Source organism: Gambusia affinis, linkage group LG16 (genome assembly GCF_019740435.1).
Source record: "Gambusia affinis linkage group LG16, SWU_Gaff_1.0, whole genome shotgun sequence".
Taxonomy (NCBI): Eukaryota; Metazoa; Chordata; class Actinopteri; order Cyprinodontiformes; family Poeciliidae; genus Gambusia; species Gambusia affinis.
In genome coordinates, this window is record NC_057883.1 from 16,414,684 (window position 1) to 16,429,790 (window position 15,107).

At 38.5% G+C, this 15,107-nt stretch overlaps 2 protein-coding genes across 2 annotated transcripts; both read right to left on the bottom strand.

Moving 5' to 3' along the window:
* Nucleotides 1–4,588: 4,588 nt before the first annotated feature.
* siva1 (SIVA1, apoptosis-inducing factor) lies at nt 4,589–7,416 on the bottom strand. The gene is made up of 4 exons (XM_044142346.1): nt 7,214–7,416; nt 6,843–7,025; nt 5,639–5,792; nt 4,589–4,805 (listed from the first exon to the last, which is right to left on the bottom strand). Exons 1-4 carry the CDS (start codon nt 7,332–7,334, stop codon nt 4,757–4,759), a joined length of 507 nt encoding a protein of 168 aa, XP_043998281.1. The 5' UTR covers nt 7,335–7,416; the 3' UTR covers nt 4,589–4,756.
* Nucleotides 7,417–8,468: 1,052 nt separating this feature from the next.
* On the bottom strand, nt 8,469–14,802 carry adss1 (adenylosuccinate synthase 1). The gene is made up of 13 exons (XM_044142345.1): nt 14,490–14,802; nt 12,120–12,222; nt 11,978–12,040; nt 11,838–11,888; nt 11,692–11,758; nt 11,498–11,605; nt 11,336–11,417; nt 10,227–10,353; nt 9,991–10,145; nt 9,207–9,331; nt 9,005–9,102; nt 8,771–8,920; nt 8,469–8,599 (listed from the first exon to the last, which is right to left on the bottom strand). The coding sequence occupies exons 1-13, from the start codon at nt 14,676–14,678 to the stop codon at nt 8,547–8,549; spliced, it is 1,371 nt and encodes a 456-aa protein (XP_043998280.1). The 5' UTR covers nt 14,679–14,802; the 3' UTR covers nt 8,469–8,546.
* Nucleotides 14,803–15,107: the final 305 nt, after the last annotated feature.

The window sequence follows — 15,107 nt, forward strand, 5'->3', positions numbered from 1 at the left end:
ACTGCTCTATTGTGTGCGTGGGTAGTAGCTCAGCCGGGCTATTGTCTGGCCCAGCTCCCCAGCACGTACTTTATACACAAACAGACGACACGGCGGCGCTAGCCAGCCAGCTCCAACATAAAGAAAACAATGTCCTCCCAAGATCATTCATAGCCACCCCAACAGCCTTAGCCAGCTTATGGCACTGTAAATAAGGGCCCTTCTCAGTGTTACTGTAAGCAGCCACAGTAGCAACAGGCCTCAGAGCGCTCACCGGCACCAAACATCTCACATCTGCCTTCAGGGATCCGGGGCTTAAACTTCCTGCCTGTGTGCATTTCTTATGAACCAACACATTCACATGGAAAGCAGGGGCCACGTGATGGGGCTTAGCTGCAGGGTGACGAGCTGGGATATGTGCAGTGCAACTCGACGGAGTAATAAAACATTCCTCTCCAAGGCTCAAAGCCTGATTCTTTTTGTGTGCTCCAATGTGTGGGTGTGTGTGTTTGTGTTTAGAGGTACTTGAGAGAAGTTGAGAGGAAAGTTGTAAGTGTCCACCACCTCAACAAGGCCAGCGGTGGGAGCCCTTGACCTCTGCAGGGACGGACTGCCAGGGACAGCTGGTGGGGCCAGTGTTTATTTATTTATTTCTTAACAAAGGACAGGTGGTCACACTTTGAAAAGGGCACACAAACATGTCCGCACGCACACTTGTGTACAGACAGTACACACACACACACATACGCATTGTTAGTTTGCCCCCCTGGCTTACACATGCATATTGTTATCATCCACTTAATGTTTGGAGGAGCCATTCTTTTGACTTTCAGGAAATCTGAGACAATATTTCAAAGGACATATAATCATGATTTTTGCAACTTTTCTGTTTCAGTGGTATTCATAGCTATAGATCACGATAGTTATATTAATTTCAGTATGAGAAAAAAAGGGCAGTCATCCATTAGTAGTGGTGTTACATTTCAGCCACCAAATCAATGCATAATGTAATGTCCACTGAAGACCAAAGTAACAATAATAAAGGATGGCTTGAAATAGAATTTTTTTTAAATTATATTTATATAGATTTTTATTCAGTGAGGAATCTTCAGTGGAGACTTATGGCTGTACACATCAGAGCAACAATGCTGGTCAGAACCAGACCAGAAATTGCATCTATATGAAGGAATTTTAGGGTTATGAATAACAATTTTGCTTTTGTTTGTGGTCATTTGCCACTGTGATGAATTACAGGCACTTTACAACAGAGCACGTTTAATTTCCCCACAACAATCACTTGTTTTGACCAAAAAAGTCCCTTCGAGCTAATGCTACATGCTATGGATGAAATGGAAGTGAAAATACGAATATATAAGCTAACTGCAACTGCAGTCAGAACACTTCTCCATTTGGCTCAAACATGTTTCACAAGACTGATTATTTATTTCACATGATCAACAGAAATCATTAAATGTTTTGCATTGACAGATGGTACATACAAAATAGAACTATTGATATAGGGTACAACTTAACTGTAGAAAAGTAGATTGAAATGGATTTTTCACACTTTAAACATTTTTAGGTTTTATGATTCTAAAATGTAATATCTGCCCTTTAACTTCAAATAAACCACAGAAGTTTGACAAAACTTTCCACTTCTTTGCTTACATCTGGTTGTAAATACAATAAGATCATATTAAATATACTAAAATCGTAATAAAAGTATGTAGCAATCTCTCGTACTGTGTTGACCTTATTTGGACCGTCTCCCTTCAATGGTGCCAAGATAGCGTGTCCTTGGTCCAGCATACAGCTGTCACTAACTCACGCTCCATCCATTCAATGACTCATATTTATAGCAGCAGCATCACTGGGTTTGACACTCGCCACGCTCAGACCACAGCTGGTCCTCCAAAAGAAAGGGTGAAAGACAAAGCCACGTGGCCCGGTCCAGTTGGTGCTGTCTGGTCCTCAATGGGGGATTATGTGGGGCCCCCCTTGCTTCTTGCCACCATACATGCACCATACAGATGAGGGGTTCTTTCTCAGCAAGCCTGCTCAACGCAACCTTTTGGTGTCAAGGATGAGGATGTGCTTGAAACCCTAACAGCTGTACTCCGGTTTATGCAGGTACATAAAGTCATCATTACAGAGTTGAAAACAGCGAGATGGATTGAGGGAGGCTAAGCATCATATGCAAAGCAGTCAAGTCAAAGAAAATAATTGAAAAGAATGCAAAACATGAATAATCATAATCACATGTTTAAAGATAGAGCTCCAAAGGTATGAAAAGTACAGTGATAGAGAGAAGATGCCGTGCCCTCTGCATTTGATAAAATCTCTGTACATAACTCCATTTTGAACTTCTACAGCATCCTTTTTCCACTCTTGTTCATCACAGTTTCAACGGTTTTATATCTTCGATTAATTCTCAATAAATGCTTATGAAATATGCTATTTTATTGAAACCACCCAAGAGTTGTAAAAATCAACTTTGATCTGCCTTATTTGATTGTTCTCTTTCCCTTTTTTTACAGTGCCTAAGATAAATGTGTCTTTGGGATGTGTCACGTTTCTCAGGTGGATTATTCAGTTCCTAGGCACTTTGATCTACTTTATACATTATGAATTACAAAAAGAAAAGCCTTAATTTCATAGTAGCTGTAAGCGAGGCAAATATTTGGGGCACGCAAGGCTATGAAACCCTGACTGCTCCCTCCAAAAACTAAATGTGCTCAAATAAAGACAGGCAATTTTTCAACAGAACATAGATTATCAACTTTTATAATGTGTGAATGTATATAAATACATTCAGGGTTACTCCAAAAAAACAAAAACAAAAAAAGTTTAATAATCATAAAACCAATTTCAGCCACTTCCGTTGCCTAAAAACAAGTCTAGTTTTTATGCATTGAGCTTCTTTATGTCCAATATACAGCAGAAACACTGCAGCTTTAAAAGCCACATATCTACATCAAGTCTTTCATATCCAACTGAATTTCTTAAAGTCTTATCAAGAAATGTGCAGACAAGTTGACGCCTGGCTCCCCAGCAGCTGTCTGCTCACTCAGCCAGAAGTCAAGCAGTGCCCTCGGACACCAACTGCAACAGCTCCCCAAAGACCCGGGCCACAACTGGGCCGCTGAGCAAGCGATGTGACTCGACGGCTCACAAACACATTTGCAATAAGCTCCGCGAAGCTCACTCGAACCAAGCCGTAGCACAGATAAACAGAACACCGGCATCACGACGGCGTGTGACTGATTGCTGTAAAGTGCTGCTGAGAACAATTATTTACAGCGTACAATATTTGACCCTGAAAGGCAGCCGTCGCCAGTGATGAACAGCAGCCAACACAAAGTGATGACTACACCAACCCAAGGTCGGGTCCGGTAGGGATAACCGAAGCCAAACCGCTTCAAAGCTCTGGTTCTGTTTCTGTCTCTCGTTTGTCTTGTTTCAGCAAATAAATCTCAAGGTCATTCCAGAAAAGCTGGGCAGGAATTTCATTATCGTCGTCGAGCCAAAATAAAACACTTTGGTTGAAAGGTTGAAGGAGTTTGTCTTCAGACTGTGGAGACTAAAGTGTTCGCACACAAAGAGAAAATGCGAAGATGCCAAGTCTCTTTAACAACTCAGCTCTCAAACAAGTATTTCATGAAGTGTGCTGCCACCTGCTGATGAGTAACCTTCAGACTCAAATGTCTATATTCCCCCCCAACATATTTTAGTTCCAAATAGCAGGAAATAAATAACCCCCTTATAAACAGTTTATTTATTGTGTTTAATGCGATGAGATGGAATATTCTAAAACAAAAAGCCCCCCTGTACGTGAAAACATTGTGTTGGCACACTCATTGATCCGATTATGAAGATGAATGCATTATGACTACTTTTCCCCCCTCCAGGGGATCTTTTGTGGGCTCTAGTGTCCCTTTTATGACAGTAGGCTGACAGGAAAGGGGGAAGGAGAGGTGGGAAGACATGCGGCAAACGTCGGTTGGGTCCGGGAATTGAACCCGATTCAAGGCCTCCAAATGTGGGTCGCGTGGGTTGATCATTTCTCTGTCCTTCTGTTTCTCTGAGAACCAGAAGGACAGAGCACTGTTAGCATCAGAGTAATGCTGGTCAGAACTGGAGCAGAAACTGCTAAATGTAACGTAAAGGCTGGTAGAGTCTTAGCGTTTCAAATTACATTGATGGGTTACAGATGGCTTTTACCCTGTGTGGTAAATAACAGGCCGGGTCGTTTTAAAATCCTCTGCAGGGTGTTGTTTGCTAGGGGTCCAAGTTGCTGCTTTCAGATTACGTTTCTATGTAAACTACCAAATAAATAAGTCTTCACTCAAACTCAAATTTGAACAACAGATTTCAATATATCAATACTTTTGTTGCGGGTAGACTTTGTTATGCATAAATTTGGAATTTTAAAAATGAAACAGATCATTCTTCTTCAACTAGTGACATTTTTGTTTTTTTTAAACATATCTCCTATTTGTAGACAAAAACTTTGAGACATCAATTTCCATATTGAAAAATTAGAACATATGCTATTTAATGCAATACCAAGTCAAAACATAAACTTTACAAAGGTCAAAGTAAAATAGACTTAATTAAAACATTCAAGTTTAATTTCAGTTAATTACAGAATGAAACACATATATACAAGAATACATTTCAATTATAAAAACAAGTTTACACTGAAATCTTTGTAATATCTCATGGGGGCAACTTTACATGATCAAGTACACAATCCAATCCTTCCTGTTGGTTCTGCTTATGTCGAACAGCTGCAGCATAGCACTTCATCGTATGGTCCACTGTAACTGGAATGAAGAGAGTTTAAAATGTTAAATATCAGATGATAGTTCTTAATTAGTCCAACAGAATTAAACATCTAACTTTCTCACTTCAGTTAGTTTGGTTCACTAACACAAGGGTAAAAAAACTGGAGAAATGGAAATCATTTAAAGTACAATTTATTGAAATTATCTGAAGACTTTATGATTTGTGAAGATTTATCAGCAACAGTTTAAGAAAATACAGTTAGCTTCTGGTGTTTTATCCCTTTAATGCAAATCAAGCATGAAGCTCAAAATATATTTATTAATGCAACATTGCTTATTTCAGATCTCAAATTAAAGCTAAAATAATTGAGGGAATCAATTAAGTTAAATAGCAAAGATAGAAAAATTTTAATTCAAGGACCAAAGTAAAATGAAAACATTTAAAAACTGCCTTGGGCTAGAAGGGATTTGTCTACCCCTTCTGGCAGGAAATTTAATGATGTATAATATGTAACATTTATCTGCGTCACTCAGTGCCTACTTACAGAAATGCCATCTAGTAAGAGTTTTATTAAACCTTTTTTGAAACTCAGTGTAAAATGTTTCTGGTATACTTACAAAGATTAAAGCTCACTGTGCTAGTTTCTACCATTAACAAACAAATATATATATATAAAAAAAACTATTGCTGATTAATAGTTTTATACAAAGATAAAAACAGCTGGACTGTTGGAGCTCTACAGGAAAGGTCACTGTTACAATCCCATTAAAGACCAGAAAAGTCTGTAGTTGTAATGTCCGGATAATTATAGGAGCATTAAAACTTTTGCAAGACAACGTGTAAGTTCAGACAGGGGAGACGTTAAACTTACTCTATGATGGTGCAGACGGAGCAGCACAGGCTGCAGCAGCTGGAACACTGTCTGGCACAAGAAGCACAAGCCAGTTTGTCACACTGGGAACACAGCGTCCTGGGACCCTGATTTTTATGACAAACACAGCAGCCTGTGGGAGCCGCCGGCACACCTACATAGAAATACACCCATTTAGGCTCAGACATTAAAGACTTGCAAGCACAGGCCAAGCCTGACATCTGCTGGCACAAAGCATTAACTGTTTAACAATGTTTCTGCCAGAAAAAGAAAACAGGTAAGCTCACCCAATCCGTGTTTTGTAGATATATTATTGGTGTAATATATATTTAAACAACTATGCAATTACTTAAAACCAACAGAAATCAAGAAAAAAATAATTCCATCTTGGACTTCAGGTGAAATAGTGGTTTGAATCAAAGTTAAACCCTAAATCTAAAAGCAGTTGTAGATCCTGGCTTTATGAAGGATCTGGTACCTACCAGTCACACCAGCGCAGAGGAATGTAGAAACAACAACAGGTATGGCATTAATTACATTTACCATTAGCATGTTCCTTCAAACCACTGCATGTAAGAAGAGTTCACCTTCCTGCAACCGTGAAGCATTTATGGATCGGAACACAAAGTTCCTTTAAAAGTCAGTAGTGTTTGGATCAAAACTTTTACTGGCTTTGAGTTACTGATTTAAAATAAGTATGGAGACTGTAGAATCTGCTTTGTCCAAATTGTTGTAGGCTAATGTCTAATATGAGGAAGTACTTCAAGCTTGGAGTCAAAAATTGAATGCTTGGGCACAGTTACGAACCAAAACAGCTCTCTGTCGACAGTAGTTAATAAAAACAAATTATACAACAAAATACAGACAACAAACAAAAGTGTAAATGCAGAATCTTTATGCATGTAAAAAGTGCATATATAAAACGATGGTGGGAGTCATGTATTATACTCCGCTTCAAAAAGTTACAAAACCTAAACCATTCTTCCGGTTGCATCCTCTCTGTTTCCGGCTTGTTTTGGTATAACAGGAAACCTAACTATTGTGCAGACAGCATTATAACGGTTATCAGGAAAGTTTCTCTGGCCTATGATCTAGTCATGCATCACGTGTATTGCAGATGAGATGTTGTTCTTCACAATGCTTGTTTAAAGTTAATATTTAAAATCTCTTTGCTGTGCATAATTTTGACCGTGAGACTACTTACCTTGTACAGCATTTGTTCTTGTGAGTTTCCCATCCTGGCCAATAAGTGTCTGTCCTCTCAGGAGTGTCTGACTGCATGCAGCGTGTTGTTCTTTAAACTGTGAATCTGGGCACTTCTCCTCTCCAGTCCATATTTTCCCCACTACAGCTTTTGCACCATTGAAAAGCAGGTTCTTTGTCTTTTCTAAAAGAGGCCGAAAGGGAGGGGGAGAGTAAAATAATCACACAAGAGACTCAATCAGCTGTTTAACAAAAACAAGCGTGAAAACAGCAGCTGCAAATGCAGAGAACCACAAGCAAATGTGCGCAACGAAGCTTACACCGTGGCTAACAGGGAGCAACAGCAATAAGTCGTCCACAACCATTACTTACCGTATATTTCTTGCCTATATTTATTTCCAAACACTCCGTAACTGTTTATCTCCCGCTGCCCGATGTGTATTTTGTACTGGGAAGAGAAGGATTCAGGAAAAGGACAAGTTCGTTTGGGCATTTTAGCTGCTAAATGTGCAAAGTTCCCTGTGTATAGCTACGCTAACACCCCCACACTTGTTTATTGCGGGAAAAATGGCAGGGGTCAGAAAGCAGCCAATCACAAACAGCACGTTATCGTCACGTGACAACAAAACTCCAATCTCAGATTGCTGCTCTTGTACCACGTGATCAACGTTTAAAACCAAAAAAGGACATGATGTTGCATTCCGGGACCGTCGAAAATGTAGTAAGTGATTACACTGGGATTTTTTAGCTTTCAGAATTAGCTTTCAGTTCTTTTGAGAAAACGAATCAAAACAGCCTACAAAAGATTATTTTATTCTATTAAAGGAGCTTAACACTGGACATATTTGGAAACAAGAGCACAACTTAAATTTTGAACATAATATTGTTTTAACATTAGGGGGTCAAAGTCGAGATGAGGAACTTTACTAAAGTAAAGCCAACAACCCACAATTAGCTTAAACATTTCTGAAATAAATAATTGGTGTCAAATACAAATTTGGCATTTGTATTTTAATTCTACCAAATAGTAACTGAAATATATTTAAGGCACTTAAACTTGAACATTTTCTTTTAATTGTATGTAGAAGACCAACAAAAGTAGGCTTAAGTTGTGGCTTAAGTAAGAGGAAAATCATTTGTAGTTTTGAAAATATTTTACCAATAGAGTTATGAAAAATGCAGCATTTGTATTAATCCAGCTATACTCAGATACCCCTAAAATCTAATGCAGCCAATCAAGCAGTCAGAAATCATATTATTAGTAAATATTGTCCACCTGTTTGTAATTTACTTTCAATATTAATACAAATCTACAAAGATGTCAAAGTTTTGTTAGTGACCAAACACTTTTATCATCAGGCACATCAGAAAAAAAAGTTGAAGGGAAGTTCAACGTAGGGTAAGATTATAATTTAATTAGATTATAATTTAGTCTATCAAGCTTTGGAAATCTTATATACATATACATTAGTTCAGATAGAAACTTTGTTGATAGCTTTGAGAATATTCTTGTAAGTTTTATATTGCTGCTCATTGTAGCACCTTCAAAACCGGGTATGTTTGATTGCCTCAGAAAACATCTGATCGACACATCTCATTTGTTGTATACACATGTTTTTTTTTATTGTTTTCAAAGAGAACATTTCTTTGTGGCTAAAACATGCCCCTTTGTGCCAGTCCTTTCTTCCATGAGTTGTATTTTGGTTTAGAACATCTGGATCATGCACTCTCTGGACTTTCCAACACCAACCCACTTGACTGGAATGAGATAGAGAAAGAGATGATCAAAAGGAGCAATGAAAGTCATCACCAAAAGCTGAATGAATTTGTTAATTATGTCTCCTACTAGACAACATTAATTAATGTTAATCTTTGAACTTTCAGTGGAAACTGAAGTTTGAAGATTTATGATTTTCGTGTCAGACATACTAGGGACTCCAATGTGGTTCTCAATGAAACGAATGTAGTTCTGTGCCTTGGTTGGGAGATCATTCCACTTTCTGGCTGCAGATGTGTCTGTCTTCCAACCTGGGAAGGTCTCATATTCTACCTCCACTTTGTGCAAAATGTCCATGTTGGCTGTAATTAAAACAGAGCAGGCATTCTCAATCTTTAGATGAAGTACTGGAAAAGGCAATGTAATAAGTCTTTTCTATTTATTACCTGGGAAATGAGGGATTCTCTTCCCACTAAGTTTATAGGCAACTCCAACTTTAATTTCATCAAGCACATCCAGAATATCAAGTTTTGTCAAAGCAATGCTGTTGGATACAAGGACACAACAAGCTTAATTCGAGGCAGCTTTAGCTCTTGAAACAGTGACTAGGATGGTGTAAGAGTGCAAATGTATTTTTGTGGGACTCACGCAGTAAAGCCATTAATCATATGAGCATATCTGAGAATGACAAGATCCAACCAGCCGCAGCGCCGCTTCCTTCCTGTGGTCACGCCAACTTCATGACCTCTTGTCTGGAGTAACTCTCCAACTGCCTGCAGAGAACAAAAAATAATAGACTAACATAATTCTGACTCTTACAGTAAGCATATCTTTAACCAAGAATCTGGTCCTATATTTATCCATAAGAATATGTGGTGTGAGAAATCTGACAGCTGCACCAGCCAAAATAAACTGTTTACACAATTACAGACTGTATGTCAGACTGAAAATCCCAATGCTGGGCCATATACGAAGGTTTTCAAAAGATAGTTTCATACTCTTACATTTTCTATCACACCATTTCTGTAAGAAATTTAAATGAAAGACTGATGGTGCAATTATTTTGTCTTACTGTATGGAGCTAAGAGTAAAGCAGCTTTAACCACCATTTACCAACCAAAATGCTCTTCAGATTAAGAATGGAAATGATGCAAAAGGAAACAATCTATCAGCTGCTTTGAAACAAGATTATAATTTGTTTTGCTTATTTGTATGTCCAGTTACATTGGAATTAGGTAGCAGTTAGAAAACTGAAGGTAATTCTCCCTTTTGGTGATAACACGAAGATGATGTTGCATTTGAAGAAAGCAATTTGGTCCTAAGCAAAAGAAGTATTTCCCGCTTTTTTTTTAAAGGATTCCAAACATCATAATCTTTCATGCAACTAAATTTTCCCAGACAGCAAATTATTGATGAAACATCAAGGTCTTACATTTAGTTGTTCTGTGGGAAAGGCTCCAATTCCCACTCTGGTGGTGTAGGCCTTGGATACACCAAACACATCGCCAATATTGAGTGGCGGGATGCCGAGTCCAGTGCACACCCCTCCCACGGTGCAGTTTGATGAAGTCACAAAAGGATATGTGCCTAAAAAAATGCAGCATCACTGGTCTTCACTAAAAACATGCTATTTTATGTGTTCAAGATTACTTTGGAATGAAATTTTACCGAAGTCAATATCAAGAAGAGCAGCATTGGCCCCTTCAACTAGAATCTTCTTTGGAGCTCCATGAAGAGCTTCATACATGTAATAGACTCCGTCTCTGACCATTGGGCGCAATCGCTCTGCAAAATCCTTTGTGAAGCAAAACACTTTCATAGTTGAAACAAAAGACTTTTATAGCAATTTTCAAAGCTGGAAGGTTTGAAAGTTGCACAGTACTGTTCATTTGCTTCCTTTAAAAAAACTGTAAATTCCAGATATCGACTGAGATAATCTTGGTGTTTTGCAGTATTAGTACTAATTAATCCTTTAGGCCACCTAATTCCATCTGATTAGGTGGCCAGATGGAGTCCAATAGTAATCTTGGGAAAAACACCAAAAACCAGAAACAAGTAATTGTATTTAGGCATGTTGGTACAGTGGAAGATAAAAATTTAGATCCAATAAACAAAACAAAACGAACAAAAAAATCATGCTCCTCCTGAAGATGTTTTAAACTCGCACAACCAAACACCTTTTGGATTAATGTTTTCCAAGTGCCCACATATAAAATATTAACTTATTCAATGTTAGAAAAAGCTACTTTTACCATGTTTGTGAAATATTGTCCTAATTTCTGATCTAAATATCTGATCCTATGATGGAGGGTGGGGTAGGGAATGAGAGACATATATTTTAGGCAAAAAAAACCCCTGTGCATATTATTGTGTAAATGCATAAACTCATTAGTGGCTATCCTTATTTCATGTCATGACCTCTTGGAATTATTTCCATTTTTTTCATATTAAAACTATATAAATCAATGTATTTGTGAGGAGTCTAATGTAATTAACCAATACAAAGTGAGCCATAATCCTCAAATGAAGGGAAAAGGATCTATGTTTGTGCTGCATTTTTATTTGGAGGAACAGAATAAAGGAACTGAGTATGCAATGATGTATTGTTTTGTATTTGTCTGTCTCATAAAGACCTAGTGAAATACATTGAATAACTGGTAAAAGGGATGAATTTGCATATCCCCGTTGCCACATAAAACATAGTAAACTGTGAAAAAGCTCAAAGGCTATGAAAGATTATGAATACTTTTGCACGGCTAACAAAATCCCAAACCAACCTTTAGTTTTTTTAGTTGGTCATCAGCATCAACTGTCAAGGAGGGATACATGGACTGATAATGATGCACAAGATTCTTAAATCTGAAAAGAATTTTCAAAGTATTATAATCCATGTACATAAAAGACTTTGACATGTTGGACTATTTTTCCTTTGTTGTTACCTGGTGGAGAAGTCATTGAAGTCGCCCAACAGGTCACATACACGCAGCCCAATACGAGAAGCTTTGCTGGAATATGCTGGACCAATGCCCTTCTTTGTTGTTCCAATGCTGTCATAAAAAATAAGACACAGAATTAATGAAGATTAGAACAGATTAGTAACATATCCAATTCTGATCTTCCTTGTATTCCTTACTTCTTTCCTTCCTGTGCTTGTCGTTCTGTCTCCTGTAAGCCATCAACAACTTGGTGGAAGTCAAAGACTGAGGGGAAAGATAAGATTTAATTCTGTTAAACACACAATTATTGCTACAGATAGTTATCAGAAGGAAATGTGCCTACCAAGGTGAGCTCTATCTGAAACTATCAGTCTCTTCTCCCAGCCTTTCAGACCTGGTCATGGATTAAAAATCACATCTACATGAGAACACAAAACCATACTTCAGACTTTTTTTTTTTTTAAGTATTTTTCAACAAAATACCTTTCTTCTCATTTTTATCTCCCTCTTCAAACAGTCCAGGTAGATGTATGACCACTCCATTACCTAAAGGAATCAAAGGAAATGACTCAGTAAAGCTGAGAAGGGTGCGGTTCCTGAAAAGACATGAGTAAAGCCTTGTTACCGATGAGTGAAATGCCTTTGGTATTTATGATTCCACTGGGGAGAAGGTGGAAATCATACTCTTTGCCGTCCACTACCACCGTGTGTCCTGCATTGTTGCCTCCCTGTAACAGTAGTGGTAAATGTATTGCACCTTGCAAATATATTCAAACTTCATGAATTCTTCCACATTTTGTCATGCTATAACCAAAAACTTCACTCTATTTTGTTGGGGTGTTATCTGATAGGTCAACACAATGTAGTGAATGACTGTAAAGTGTACAGTGGAAGTCTTTACAGACAAAAATGTAAATGTTTGTAATCAGCCTGTGCTGTCCCTAAAATTAAATCTAGTCCAAACAATTCCCTTGCACCTAATTACTAATAAGCACATCAGTGTGTGATTTAATCTCAGTATGAATCCAGCTGTTCTATGAGAACAGAGAGAAGCGAAGAAGCATCATGAAGATGAAGGAACCTACCAGACAGGTCAGAGGTAAAGTTGTGGGAAAGTTTAAAACTTAATTGGAATATAATGCAATGTATGAAAGTTTGGAAATTTCTCAGAGTACTGTTCACATGAAAGCTGTTGGTATCTATGTACGAGTGTGGCACAACTGAAAATCTACCAAGAATATTCACCTTAACTATTTGCTGGGAAAAGAGAAAATTAATCCAATGAGCAGCCAAGAGAGCCATGCTATCTCTGGATTAGCTGCCAAGATTAATTGCTCTGGTGGAGGAATATATTTAACCATTTTCTTCCATCATAATTGTACACTCCTTTTGGGATATCTAATTATAGCCATAAGAAGTCATCTCTGCAGTTTTCCATTGTCCCTACTGAAGACAAACATGGGGAAGAAAGTCCTCTGGTTAGATTGTGTGGAAATTGAACTTAAGAAATACATGCAAAACAAACTAAAACTGGACATTATTCTCAGCACAAAATCTCTACTGTGAAACATGATGGTGACAGGATCAAGGGACAGGGACGCTAATCATAGTTAGAATGGATGAAGCTTTATACAGGGCATTCCTAGAAAATGTTACAAAATATTTGAGACTGGGGCAGCATTTTGGCTTTAAACTGAATAAGGACATCAGAGATACAAGCAAAGCTTCCACGAAATGGCTTAGATCAAAACACTTATATTGGAATGGCTCAATCAAAGTCCAGACCTAAATTCATCTGAGAATCTGTGAAGAAATTTAGATAATTGTTGTCCACAGTAGGGCTACACAGTGGCGCAGTTGGTAGAGCTTTTGCCTTGCAGCAGGATGGTCCTGGGTTCGATTCCTGGCCCGGGGTCTTTCTGCATGGAGTTTGCATGTTTTCCCTGTACATGCGTGGGTTCTCTCCGGGTTCTGCGGCTTCCTCCCACAGTCCAAAAATATGACTGTCAGGTTAATTGGTCTCTCTAAATTCTGCCTAGGTGTGAGTGTGTGTGTGTGAATGGTTGTGCGTCTTGTATGTCTCTGTGTTGCCCTACGACAGACTGACGACCTGTCCAGGGTGAACCCCGCCTCTCGCCCAGAACGTAGCTGGAGATAGGCACCAGCAACCCTCCCGATCCCATTGGGGACAAGGGTGAACAGAAAATGGATGGATGGATGTTGTCCACAGTAATTATGGAATTATGAATGTAATAGAATAGTAAGTAATTATAAACCATCTTTTGTTGGTCTATCAGGTAAATACTCATAAAATATCCTCATTGATGTTGGTGTTTGTGACATGAAGAAATGTGAAAAGATTCATTGGGCGTCAATACATAATACTAAATTGTTACATCAGAATACTTAGTAGCAATGACAAGTCTCATATTTGGGAAACATGGTGACATTTTGTAACGACCAAGCTTTTCCATAACCCAATTTAACAGGCTTGGTGCTCTGCTCTTTCCCCCCACTAGACTGGCCTTCTCACATATCAAACCAGCCAGAGAATGTGACCTCTCCAGCCCAGAGGGTGGGGCTCTAAAGCCTTCAGAACACAGGGTACCAGTTCCTGACAGTGGAGAAAGCACAACACCCCAAGTGCTGAAAGGGCTGAGTGTAAGGTTGACCTCTAGAGTGTTGTGTGTCAATGTACTTGGACAACAAACCTGTCCGAGGTTACTTTTCCTAACTATTTGACATGAGACTTTTTGTTGCATTTAATGACATTTGGCACACTTGCCACAAATTATTGTTAAATCAGTTAATGACCAATAATAAAAACTTGCTGAAACACAATTGTGTGTGCAGAAAGCACAACTGATTTTCAAGTGTTTTTCAGTCTGAAAGTCAGTGCCCGCTTTTATTCTAAGATCTGCAAACCCTCTTTCAAAAAATGGCACGTCACTGAAACAACTACAGCCTATAAGAAATCCCAAATTCTGATATTTACCTGGCATCGGCATATAATGTCAGCTTCGGTGGCCAAAAGGTCGACAACTTTCCCTTTTCCTTCGTCCCCCCACTGCGCACCGAGAACCACCGTCACCTGGTTCCCCGCGTCGTTGCGGGCTCGCTTCTGTCCAGCCGCTGACGGCTGGTTCTGGGTTTTCTGCTCCTTTGACGACCAGTTGAGCGACATAACGACGGCTGCTTTAGTCTTTCAGTCTCAAGAAGACTAAGCTGTCTCCAGGAGAGGCATTGCCATATCTGTAACTTCAGAAGGGGTGATGTCAGAAGCAGACGCACAGAGATACGTTGCTCTCCAAGTGGTTTCCACCTCTGCTCAAAAGCTTTGACACAGAGGGAAGCATGATGGAATATTCATACATTTACCAGCATGACAGGCAAATATGCTTACGCTGTAATATATTTTCACACTGAAAATGCAGAAAAAATATATATTTGAGTGTATTGATAAGGACAAAAAATATATATGTTTTTAGTCGCTATAAATTTGAATAATTACATCAGTGGTATTTTGCTAAAATAAACTTAATATCAGACATTTTTATGTTGGTTTTACATTTTGAAAACTAAATATTCATAAAAGTAGCCTACTATTTTTAAT

Coding starts and splice junctions, on each gene's coding strand:
- siva1 (XM_044142346.1), bottom strand. CDS start 7,334: ATGCCCAAACGAACTTGTCCTTTTCCTGAATCCTTCTCTTCCCAGTAC. Junction 5,793..6,842: donor AAGAACAAATGCTGTACAAG/GTAAGTAGTCTC, acceptor ATTTCTATGTAG/GTGTGCCGGCGGCTCCCACA. Junction 4,806..5,638: donor TCCGTCTGCACCATCATAGA/GTAAGTTTAACG, acceptor TCTTCATTCCAG/TTACAGTGGACCATACGATG.
- adss1 (XM_044142345.1), bottom strand. CDS start 14,678: ATGTCGCTCAACTGGTCGTCAAAGGAGCAGAAAACCCAGAACCAGCCG. Junction 11,606..11,691: donor CAAGCACAGGAAGGAAAGAA/GTAAGGAATACA, acceptor TTTTTATGACAG/CATTGGAACAACAAAGAAGG. Junction 8,600..8,770: donor GAACCACATTGGAGTCCCTA/GTATGTCTGACA, acceptor ATCTCATTCCAG/TCAAGTGGGTTGGTGTTGGA.